An 11,887-nucleotide genomic window follows, 5' to 3' on the forward strand; every position below is an offset into this window, starting at 1 on the left:
TTATGTGTTACGTAGAATGTGGTTTCAGGAGTTATGGGTCTATCTAGGGAGGGAGTTCTAGACGATGGGTACTTCAGAAGAAAAGGCTGCTGGCTAATATTGTTATACATGAGATTAATTGACAGTAGAGCTGTAAGGATCTTCCTTACCTGTGTGCTGTTGAGGTCACACTGGTGGGTGTTTGCAAACCATCCCTGTCCACTGGCACACTGGTTTATGTCAATCTTCTGGATTCTAACATCCATCCTCAGAACTCCCCTGGAACAGATAACACAAGAGGTTAGGCATGCAATGTAGAAGGCAAGAGGTAAAGGTAATGTAAAGGACCCCTGGATGGTTAAGTCCAGTCAAAGGTGACTATGGGGTGCGGTGCTCATCTCGCTTTCAGGCCGAGGGAGCTGGCATTTGTCCACAGACAGCTTTCTGGGTCATGTGGCCAGCATGACTAAACCGCTTCTGGCGCAATGGGACACTGTGACGGAAGCCAGAGCGCATGGAAAAACTGTTTACCTTCCTGCCACAGCAATACCTATTTATCTACTTGCACTGGTGTGCTTTTGAACTGCTAGGTTGGCAGGAGCTGGGACAGAGCAACAGGAGCTCACCCCATTGCGGGGATTCAAACTGCCAACCTTCCAATCGGCAAGCCCGAGAGGCTCAGTGGTTTAGAATACAGTGCCACCCAACACCTGGGTCTTCTGCAGAGTAACAGAGTTGCTATAGACACTGCCACAGCTGGCTGATATGAGTAAATAACTGCTCCCATGAGCAACCTGTGCTCATCAGCAGGGAAATAATGTTTGATGTTGGGTCACACCATAAAACGTGGGGGAGTAGAGAGATGATTAAGACTATTCTTTACTGGGGAGCAAAGATTTAATCCAAACTATGTAGAACATGAGGATGATGATGATGATGATGATTCAAATATACAGACCCTTCACAGCCTGAAGCCAGCATGGCCTCCCACCCCAAGTGCTGAGGAGGAAGGGTTGCAAACCACTTTAGGCCCATGGGTACATTTTTATTTTTAAGAAAGTACCAAGGGCACTATGTCATCTGATCACTTCTCGGGGCCCCTAGTCAGATCAGTGTGTGTGAGCGCACATGTACACACACTCTATTTTTTCCATGTAATTGTTGGTTCTAGTAGAATTAATCTGTGCCTTGAAAAGCACATAGAGCTGAGAGAGGAAGTGGAAAGAGTGTCACTTTTCCAACTTCCTGCTTCCACTCTATGTGGTAAGCCCACTCATAGCCAAGGGTCAGGGAATGGGGGCATCAGAGGCTTCATACACTACAGAGAAAGACCTCAGGGGCACAATACCATACCCTCCAATGATAATAGGGACATCCCATTCCAAAATGATAATTTTACTATTTATACCCCACACATCTTAATGGGTTGCCTCAGGGCAGCTTCCAACATATATAAAGAAACATAATAAAACATGAAACATTTAAAAAACCAAAAACTTCCCTATACACTATGGATTGCCTTCAGACAGCTCAGGGGTCAGATAACTCCATACTCTCCAACGTTTCTCCAATGAAAATAGGGACATCTTAAGGGAAAGCAGCACATTCTGGGATCAAATCAGAAACCGGGACGGCTTCTCTAAATCAGGGACGCCCCTGGAAAATAGGGACACTTGGAGGGTCTGCAATAGTGCCCACGGGGGCCATGTTGGCAATCCCAGCTGTGGAGGTTGCTGTCCCATCCACACTGTTAGAGTAAAATTCAATGGTCAAATTGAATGGTTTCTCTGTGATGAAGGGGTATGTGTCAACTTGACCTTTGCCTCAGGAAGTGAAATGTGTTCTGTCAGCCCTGGAAATGAAGTTCTAAGTATGGACAAAGCACCATTTCCTTCCTATCGAATAGTCTGTGCTTCCTCCCCATACATCTAGGGATAACGTCTCTCCAGCTAGAGGACACTATGAACAAACTTCAACCCTGACAATCACTTCATGTTTTCAAAGATTGGGATGGAGAACCTGTGGCCCTCCAGATGTGGTTGGACTTGAACTCTCATCATTCCTGAGCACTGGCCATGCTCTCTGAGACAGATAAGGGCTGGAGTTCATCAACACCTGGAGGGCCACAGATCCTTGATTTGCGTGCCTAAACCCTCAGACCTGGAGTTCAAGATGGCTTAGGCAGTTTCTCACTTTTTTCCAAATGAGGTCTCCACCTTTCCACATCAGCTTGCAATTAAAGGAGGAGGGAGAGAGTCCTCCTGAAATTTAATCAGCATTTTAGTCCAAATATACCCCAGCATTAAAATGGCGTTGGTATATGTGTTTTTATATTATTTTATTTTGCCTTGAGCGTTTAACTTTTGTAATTGGTGTTTTGCTTTGATACTGGTCAATGACCGTAATAAAACCACTTGACCATACACACACACACACTCATTTTTTTAATGCAATTTTGAGTGATATACACATTCTTCCAAGGCACATTTCCTGTAATAGTTATGTTTTCCCTACTATAGGGTTGCTATATTTCAAAAAGTAAAAACCAGGGCACCCTGTAAGTTGTTGAGCTTTCTTTAGGAAGACCCCAAAGTTGCCCTCCCAAAGATCCAAAGTTGCCTAAAATCCAGGACCAAGTGCCACCTTTCAGAAATCCCACAACTTCAATTTTTTATGCATACTTTAGCCTAAAATAAACATTTTTGCACAAGCTACTTGGCTGGAGAACTGTATTTGCAAAAGAAGAAGAAGAAGAATTTTATTATTCGTACCCTGCCATCTGACTGAGTTGCCCCAGCCACTCTGGGTGGGTTCCAGCATATACAAAAACATAATAAAACAGGAAACATTGAAAAACTTCCCTACACAGGGCTGGCTTCAGGTGTCTTCTAAAGGTTGTATAGTTACTTATCTTCTTGGCACCAGAGAAGTGCAAATTTGGAAGGGTGACTCTGATTCAGTTCACATATTGTTTCAGGAAGCGCAAATGAGGTTGGTTCGCCTTTAAATGGAACTTTCAAGGAACAACCTACCCCTCCTTATAGACTACAATCCATGCCCTTAACTACATCTAAATTCTGCAAGTCAGAAACTCAAGAGTCACTGTCAGGGATGCAATTTCCTGGGAGCTGAAATGGATACGTAACTAAGACGCATGAACAACATACATGCTCACAAACGGCCTGGAGAGTGTGCCCTTTTCCAGATGGACGCAGGCTTTTGCGCTTGCCTGAACTCTGGAACAGACAGATCTGAAGCAGCCAAACAGGGTCACCGCATGGGGAACAACCTGTTTGTTGATTATTTATGTACTACAACACTGGCTAGCAGCTGTTGGTCAACGCACAGGGGGAGGATGGACTTATCAGATATAGGACACTATGAAACACACACACAATTTCTCAACAGTGTGACGGGGGGGGGGGGAGCCGAAAAGGACTTATATATGGTGCAGAAAGAGCTTGCTCTTTCAAATGGCAAGAGTCGACAGGCAGACACATAAACAGGCCTGTGGTCGAGACATAGAGGGACCGATGGTTCATCAGTGTTCGGCCACGAACAAATTAAGATTGTAAATCAGGAAGAGGTTTATTTTAGGTTAGAACTTTTTTTTTTTAAGTCCAAGGTGGGAAAGGGGAAATCGTTTTTAAAAAGTAAAGGTAAGCATACTTATTTACTTACTAAATTTGTATACCACCTTTCACCCGGAAACTACAACTAATCCAGAATGTGGCAGCTAGACTGGTGACTGGGAGTAGCTGCCGAGACCATATAACACCGGTCCTACATTGGCTCCCGGTATGTTTCCGAGTACAATTCAAAGTGTTGGTGCTGACCTTTGAAGCCCTAAATGGCCTCGGCCCAGTATACCTGAAGGAACATCTCTACCCCCATCATTCAGCCCGAGAAGTGATGGTTACAGGGAGCCAGGCAGAGGGCCTTCTTGGTAGTGGTGCTCACCCTGTGGAACACCCTTCCATCAGATGTCAAGAAAATTAACTACTTTTAGAAGATATCTGAAGGCAGCCTTGTTTAGGGAAGTTTTTAATATTTGATGTTTTATCGCGTTTTTCTCCCATTCTGTTGGGAGCTGCCCAGAATGGCTGGAGAAACCCAGCCAGACGGGTGGAGTATAAATGATGTTGTTGTTGTTGTTACCACAGGATTATATTGGTCCATAAGAAGACAATATTCAGGCAATACCTTTATTAGGCCAACTAAAATGTCACAGAATCGTAGGCACATTATTTGAGTCCTCCAGAACTCTTCCATTGGACTAGATGGTAAAATGAGGAAAGATGGAGACAGGGTGGAGATCTACACATGATCTGGATTTTCCCTTGCCATGGAAAATCCTAAAACTAGCCTGTTATACATCTGTAGTCAGTGCTGCTGTGGAAGCTCATTATCGTAATGTTGTTGCTATTTGTTGGAAGACGCCGGAGTGGCTGGGGTAACCCAGTCAGATGGGAAACACACACACACACACACACACACACACACACACACACAGAGAGAGAGAGAGAGAGAGAGAGACACACACAGAGCTTTCAAGTGGCCCAAACGACAAGTATTTCCACTAATTGTCAATAACAATAACAATAATAATATATTTATACCCCGCCCATCTGATAGGGTTTCCCAGCCACTCTGGGTGGCTTCCAACAAAATATTAAAAACACGATAAAAGATCAAACATTAAAAACTTCCCTAAACAGGGCTGCCTTTAGATGTCTTCTAAAAGTTTGGTAGTTATTTTTCTCTTTGACATCTGGTGGGAGGGCGTTCCACAGGGCGGGCTCCACTACCAAGAAGGCCCTCTGCCTGGTTCTCTGTAACTTTGCTTCTCGCAGTGAGGGAACTGCCAGAAGGCCCTTGGCACATCCCAAAACTAAGCAATCTGATTTGAAGAAACTGTCTCCATGTGTGAGGGCTGGGCTTGAGAAAACAACAATGAATGAAGTGTTTTTGCACACATTTTATTGATAACGCCTCTGCAAGCTTCACTCCAAACATCATGCTTGCGCAAGTGTAGTCAAGAAATTTGGGCTTGGCTCTGGAAGTTTCGCACACTTTCAAAATCCAGCAGTATGTCAAATTTGACTCAAGTGTTTCCAAATTTCACATCTTCAATGGGATTGGAGCAGCGCCTTTTCTTGTTCACCCCTTTGCCCCGTTTTTGTGTCAATATATTTTAGACTGTAAGCCTGCAGAGAGGGGGCTGTGTCCTGTTTTGCAGAAAACTGTCTTCTTTTTTTGAAGGGCTGTCTGATCCAAGTCCAGTTTAAATATTAAGAAATCTAAGAAAGGAGAGCAGGAAGGGCTTTGATGTTGCCCGTCAATTTTGAGCAAAGGTAAAAAGGATGGTCTGCCAACCTAGCAATTTTGAGCAACACCTAGGCAGCGAACTGAGCAGACACTCAGGTCACCTGGCCACAATCTTCCCCACTATCATGAAATGAATTATATTCCTAATTCAATAAATTATAGTCGTTATTTCGAAGTTTGCACCTATACATTTGAAGCGGCATGTGCAAATGTTATGCAGATAGATGCATATTTTTTTTTGGAGATGCATGTCCTCGTGTTCTCTTTAGCTACCCTGCTTGGAGAAGGGACCACGTTGTGTGGGGGGGGGGGGCAGCTCTCTGCTCCTTTTGCCCCACTGTTCCTTCTCCTGTACTCCAAGAGACAGAGTGGTACTTGCTGGGGGGATGGGGATTCGCCTGAATGTGTTACCTGCTAGAGGTTCGCTGGGTGTATGGAACTGAATTCTTCCTGAAAACCCTACTGTGTGGGGGCACTGGGGAAGGGTAGGTTACACTCTTCCTTTCAGGGCCATCTTTACCCGGGGGTGCAAGGGGTGTGGGGCACCCGGGTGCCAAATTCTGGGGGGTGCCAGGCTGCTGCCGACTGCGCCCCAGTGGCTGTGTGGCTGGACTCCGGCGTCGCTCCAAATTTGCTCTTGCCAAATCTGGCAGAGAAGGCGGTACAGGGCCGCTCCTTGCCCCAGTGCCTTCCCCAGGCTGCTCAGCTGTGGGGCCCAGTGGCAATTCACCTCGCTTCACCTTTGCAATGCCCCACCTGCCAGGCACAGCCAAGCAGGTACTGGGGTGCCACCGCCACTGTCCATGTGCACCAGGCGTGCCAGAGGAGAAGGCCCCGCTCCGCCCCCAGCATGACCAACCCCAACCCGCTGCTCTGAACGGGCAGCCAGAGAGGAAGGAGAAATGTAAGGAGCTCCACCATGCGGCCCCGGGCTGGGCTGGTCCGGGCTGCAGAGCCTGGCGCACAGAGCTGCGCTCCACATGGCTTTTCCACATCTCCATCCCGCGCGCAACGTGGTTTTCGCCCAGGGCATGCGCGGAGGTCGCCTGGTGCTTGCCTTTCCCCAGGTGGGAATGCGGGAAGTAGTTAGTCACAAGATCATTCGTGTCAAAATTTGGGGGCGCTGGGCGGATCTTTGCACCCCGGTGGTGCATATGCTAAAGACGCCCCTGCTTCCCTTCATCCCAAACTGATGAGAGAGGCTCTGGTTATTGCAATGGGAGTGAAGATCAGGGGCATGCTAAGACTGTGGACACAGAATGGCCACTGGAACTCATCCCTGGCTTCCAACTCCAATCTTTTAGCTGGAGGTGGGACGGATGGAAGTTCTTCCTCTACCCACCACTTTGCTAGGGGCTTTCCTTAAGGACCACATTTCGTCCTGAGGTTTAACCTAACTCTTTACTCCTTGTAGGATGCTATGGTTTTGCAAAACCCATTCTCATCAGATTGTTCTCCCTCTTAATTCTCAAATCCTTTAAAAACCAGGCACTAGACCCCCTGCCTTCTTTTCTATAGGCACAATTTGCGTTCTCACCAAGCTGAGTAGAGCCCACTGACATGGGTTTTGGCCTACCGTATGCTTGGCCACTGCAGTTTTTGCCGTCCTCAGCAGGTAGCAAAAGCAGGAAGTTTATTACGTCTTTCCGGGGCCGAAAAAGGTGGCTAATCATAGAGCTTCCATCAGTCCCACAGTGGGAAACGGACAGGTATCTAACCTCCCACATCTCTGCCAGATACTCTTAATTGGCCCTTTTACATGCAATAGCTTGGATTTTCAGGATTTTATACCAGGCGGATGCTGAGATATTAGCCATGTCACTGTGGACATGTAAGATTTAAGGTCTCCAGCCTCCCCATTTAAAGATAAAGAGAAATATATTCCTATAACCCAGCAGTGGTGAAATTGTTATCCTCTGTACATTGTTTTAACTCCCATCATCCCCTGCCCAGCATGGCCAATGGTAAGGGATGATGGGAGTTGTAGTCTAGCAACACCTAGAAGCACCACATTGATTCTTGATCTGGAGGAAAACAGGTTCTTTGTCTTTGGTCATCTTTTTTCCTGGGCTTTTTTTTGGGGGGGGGCTACTAAGTATTGGAAGACAGGAGTGCCTGGTGTGCTCTGGTCCATGGGGTCACGAAGAGTTGGACACAACTAAACGACTAAACAACAACAACAACAACAACAACTGAGTATTGGCTCTCAGCCCCAGAACCTCTTTGAAATCTTAAGTTCAACCCTATAACATGTGAGCTAATATTCTTTAAAGGGTTATTTTGAACCCTTGTGCAGAGTTCCTTTCCCTCGCCTAAGCTCATTTCTCCCCAACTCTCGCTCTCTCGCTCTCTCGCTCTCTCTCTCTCTCTCACACACACACACACACTTTTGGGATTAGTGAGGACTGTCCAGGACAGAGTACATGGTTGGTGAACATGAATGAACAGATCAGACTTGTAAAACAATATTGCAATAAAGGTAAAGGGACCCCTGACCATTAGGTCCAGTCGTGGCCGACTCTGGGGTTGCGGCACTCATCTCGCTTTATTGGCCGAGGGAGCCAGCTTAACAGCTTCCGAGTCATGTGGCCAGCATGACTAAGCCACTTCTGGCGAACCAGAGCAGCGCACGGAAACGCCATTTACCTTCCCGCTGGAGCGATACCTATTTATCTATTTGCATTTTGACATGCTTTTGAACTGCTAGGTTGGCAGGAGCAGGGACTGAGCAACGGGAGCTCACCCCGTCGCAGGGATTTGAACCGCCAACCTTCTGATCGGCAAGTCCTAGGCTCTGTGGTTTAACGCACAGCGCCACCCGCATCCCTAATATTGCAATAATACAATCATAAAACTTGCTCCGGGCACCTATTCTGAGCAAGAATCCCTTTTAGGCAACTGGATAAGGAAGCTTTAGACGTACTGGAGTATCCCAGTCTCCCAAACCAGAAATCATTGACAAGCCAGGCTAATAACAACTTCCATGGACTATTAACTTTTGGGTCTTTCTCTGAGTATGTGGGAAGAGAAGGCGGCGGCAGCCTCTGAACAATGCATTTCGCCCCTTGCTGAGCAACGGCATCCCTGTACCTTGGCTCAGGGGACTTTCCATCTGGAGCCCCCAGCACTATTGCATGTTAAGGACCCCGGTGTTTACCCACCACAGCACTGTTGTAAAGGACAGCACTGATGCAGCAGTGCCTGGAGATAATATAGGGGTTGGCTTGTCTCCTGCGTCCTTGTTTCAAGGGACGCTTCCTTGTTCTATCTTTAAATTCAGTATTGCTAAATAAGGAACTGTTTCTCGATAGAAGGAATAGGCGGCATGTCGGGTGGGGTGGGGTGGGGGATAAATTCGATTCCGTTCACATCTCAAGACTGACCTGCTTAATTTGTACTTTCCAAAACAATAAACAGCACAGAATTTGCAGTTCTCCTAATTTTGCAGTGCTGTTCTCCAGACAAGCAATGTCTACCAAAATGCATATGCTAGGGTGGAGTGTGCAGATAAGTGCAAATCCTAGTGAAAACAGCAAAAATAAATAGTATTATATATTAGGGGAAATCGCTTTGCTGAAAATGGGAATATTAGGAGCTTGCACTAAAAAAGCTGGTGAATTTTCACGAGACTTAAACAATAATTAAATAGCAAAACTGATGTGAAATGTGGAGGGGGAAATTAGAAACCGAGAAAAACCGAAATGGACAGATTTGCCCATCCCTGGTGGCAAGCATAGATGTGAGGGACTTTCTCTCCTCACTTCAGGCCCAGCTTCTGCTGTGTCAGAACAAATGGGCAGGTGGATAAAATAATGGCCTGGAGATCCGAGAGCTTAATTTGAGTCTGGCATCTCCAAGGCTTGGTCCTGGGACGTGGGAAATCATAGACTAAATGAGCATTGAAATGCTTTCTCTTTGTCCTTGAGAGCCACCCACCCAAGCCTGGGCCTCAGCGCCACGGGATCAGAGGGCTCCTTTTATTTCAAAACAACCCAACAAACCTTGGTCTGCCCGATATTCCCAGTTATATAGAGGTGAGCACTGGTTACACAGTTGTGAAGAAAGAGAAGGCATGTCCCTTCTCTTTACACATGCTTTTGAGTAGTCTTTATTCATTGTTGCTTTTGTTGTTTCTTACACTTGAGCTCAGCTTCTGGGGCAGACTTAAATCATGTGTGTTTTCTTTTTAAAACCTTTGCAATATTATCGTAAGCCACTGATAGGTTATGATTTTTCTTTATAAATATCACGCTTTTCCAGTAAAGGGAATGGCAAGCCCTGAATCCTGCCCGGCCAAACAAGGATATTGAACAACTTCTCCCCACGTTAACCCTTCCAAGGCTTGCTGTCTACCCAGTCCCTGCTTCCCCCACCCAACAGCTGCATTGAAGTTTGGCTTTGTTTATAAAGTTAGGAGATCAAATCAGAGATCTCCTGTGTCACACAAGTAGTTTGGTCCACAACCTCACCCCTCAACACCACCATCCTTCCCCGACTCACTTGAATTCTGGATTTAGATCAGGCTTGAGGCCATAGAAGGAAGAGGAGAGAGTGACCATCCAGTTGGGCAAGAATTTCCCATCTTCACATTCCAGGAAAGGTGGCGACCACTTGATGTGGCTGGTATCCATCACGTAACTATCTCCCTGGCTCCATTTGGGAGTGTCGAGGGTCTTGAGGTCGTTGGTGAGAATCCTCTTGTAGAGCGACGGGGCTCTCTGGAAACGGAAAAAGTTGTACCACTCGTTTTCCCAAGTCAAATTCCTCAAGCTTTCTGCAGAGGCCGAGAGGTCTTGGAGCAAGATCTCATTGTTTTCCTTGGTGGCCTGGAGCATCAGCTGGGGCTTGGAAGACACCGGGTGAGCATCGAAGGTCAACACAGCTCTGTAAACTTGGGGGTCTCCATCCATAACACTTCGGACCAAGGCGTGGTACCACTCAATGTCTTCCTTCACGCTGGACTCCCGGATGTCGTTGGTCTGGAAGACCATGTTGAGGAAATTGGTGGCATGGGCCAGGGTCTCGGTCGCACCGCGCAAGTAGGAACGCAAAGCTGGGGGAGGGCCAGAGGCCTTCCCTGTATCCCTCACCTCAAACCTCCGGGTACAGTTGGCTTGCAAGAGGTGCAACGCCTTTCCAGAGTACAGGAAGGCCGCCGCCGCCTCCGACCCGTCAGGATCTGTTTTATCCAAGTTAGGGGTAGGCACCCAAGTGAAAGTCAAAGCCGAAGAAGAAGGTGAAAGTGAGGAGGGGGAGGAAGAAGAAGGCATCCATTCCTTTGTTTTTGGAGTCCTGGCCTTGGGTGGAGCTGCCCGTTGATACTGAAAGATCCCAGCGGCCCCTAGGAGCTCTAGGTGGAAACACCCAACCAGAAACCCCAACAAGCTGATCTCCATGGTTCGGCAAAAGGACTCGGGAAACAGCAGTCATCCGGCGGGGATCATTTCAGCCACGGGGAAGCCCTCTTGGGAAGTCCCGATGCATCCGGCAGGGTTCTAGAGATCCTCAGGAAGTGGAGGGAGAAAAACCACGAGAAGCAGCGAAGGAAGCCTGCCCATCTCCAAGTGAGGGACATCCCTAAAGGGCATTGGCACACCTGCCAGAGAGTTCTCGGCCTCCTGCTTAGAATTTGCAGGACTTTGACCGCTCTCTTCCCGCCTCTCTTGGCCACTCTCGGTGCCTCGCTCTCTCTTTTGCTTCTGTCCTCCCTGGCTGGTGATGGAGCAGACGTCACTACAATATGAGCAGCTGCTGGCACTGGCTCCCCCCTTCTCCTTTCCCCTCCTCAGCTACTATTATATGCCTGGGCTTTTAAATCTCTGCAGATCTACACGCACACACGCACACATGCACGGTTCTATCAACAGCCTCACTTGCTAATGCTTGGAATGGAGAAATCCTGGGTAAGGCCAGAGAGAGAGAGAGAGAGAGAGAGAGAGAGAGAGAGAGAGAGAGAGAGAGAGACGAGGGAGGGAGATGGAAAGGGAACAGTGTCTGTCGCTCTCTCTCACGCTCTCTCTCTCTCTCTCTCTCTCTCTCTCTCTCTCGTCTCACTTTAGTTCCATTAGGGGATATAGGTCTGACAGTGATGCAAGCAACCAAATCCTGCATGGAGTGCCATGGCAACGGGAAATTTGTCTTCCCACCTCACCCCTCCCTTTCTCTCCCCTCCCCGCCTTTATTCATGTCCCCCCCCCCTTTCCATTCATCAGCTTGACTAACACCATGATAGTCATTTATAAGGTCACCTACTGCCTACTGATGTTTGTATCATGCTGCTAAATATAATTAACTGTTCAAGCACCAGTGAAGGGTGGTGGAAGCGAAAAGGGTGGAAAACAAGGATGGAGAATTTTCAGACAGGGTGTTCTGTACTGTTGCTTTCTACATGTTGAGATGGAACAGGAGATGTGAGATAGAGGGGGGGGCGGAGAGAGAGAGAAATATAGAATGGAGAGGGTGATTTGAAGGAGAGAGAGAGAGAGAAAGAAAGAGAGGCATGGAAGACAATCATGACCTAATCGGAGTCGCAGTTTACTGGGGCTCAGCCCCCAGAACCCCCTTTTTAATCCAGCGTCTT

At 47.4% G+C, this 11,887-nt stretch overlaps 1 protein-coding gene across 1 annotated transcript in view; it reads right to left on the reverse strand.

The window, feature by feature from the left end:
• The window catches only part of GPR179 (G protein-coupled receptor 179), a 43,557-nt gene extending 32,338 nt beyond the window's left edge, over positions 1–11,219 (reverse strand). Inside the window, exons 1-2 of the mRNA XM_080979242.1 lie at positions 9,808–11,219; positions 150–258 (exon numbers count right to left, since the gene is read on the reverse strand). Coding sequence (XP_080835368.1) covers positions 150–258; positions 9,808–10,703 — 1,005 coding nt within the window. The 5' untranslated portion in view covers positions 10,704–11,219. The remainder of the gene's footprint in view (positions 1–149; positions 259–9,807) is intronic.
• Positions 11,220–11,887: the final 668 nt, after the last annotated feature.

The sequence above is a fragment of the Podarcis pityusensis genome, assembly GCF_964106645.2.
Source record: "Podarcis pityusensis genome assembly, chromosome: 13".
NCBI classification, from domain to species: Eukaryota; Metazoa; Chordata; class Lepidosauria; order Squamata; family Lacertidae; genus Podarcis; species Podarcis pityusensis.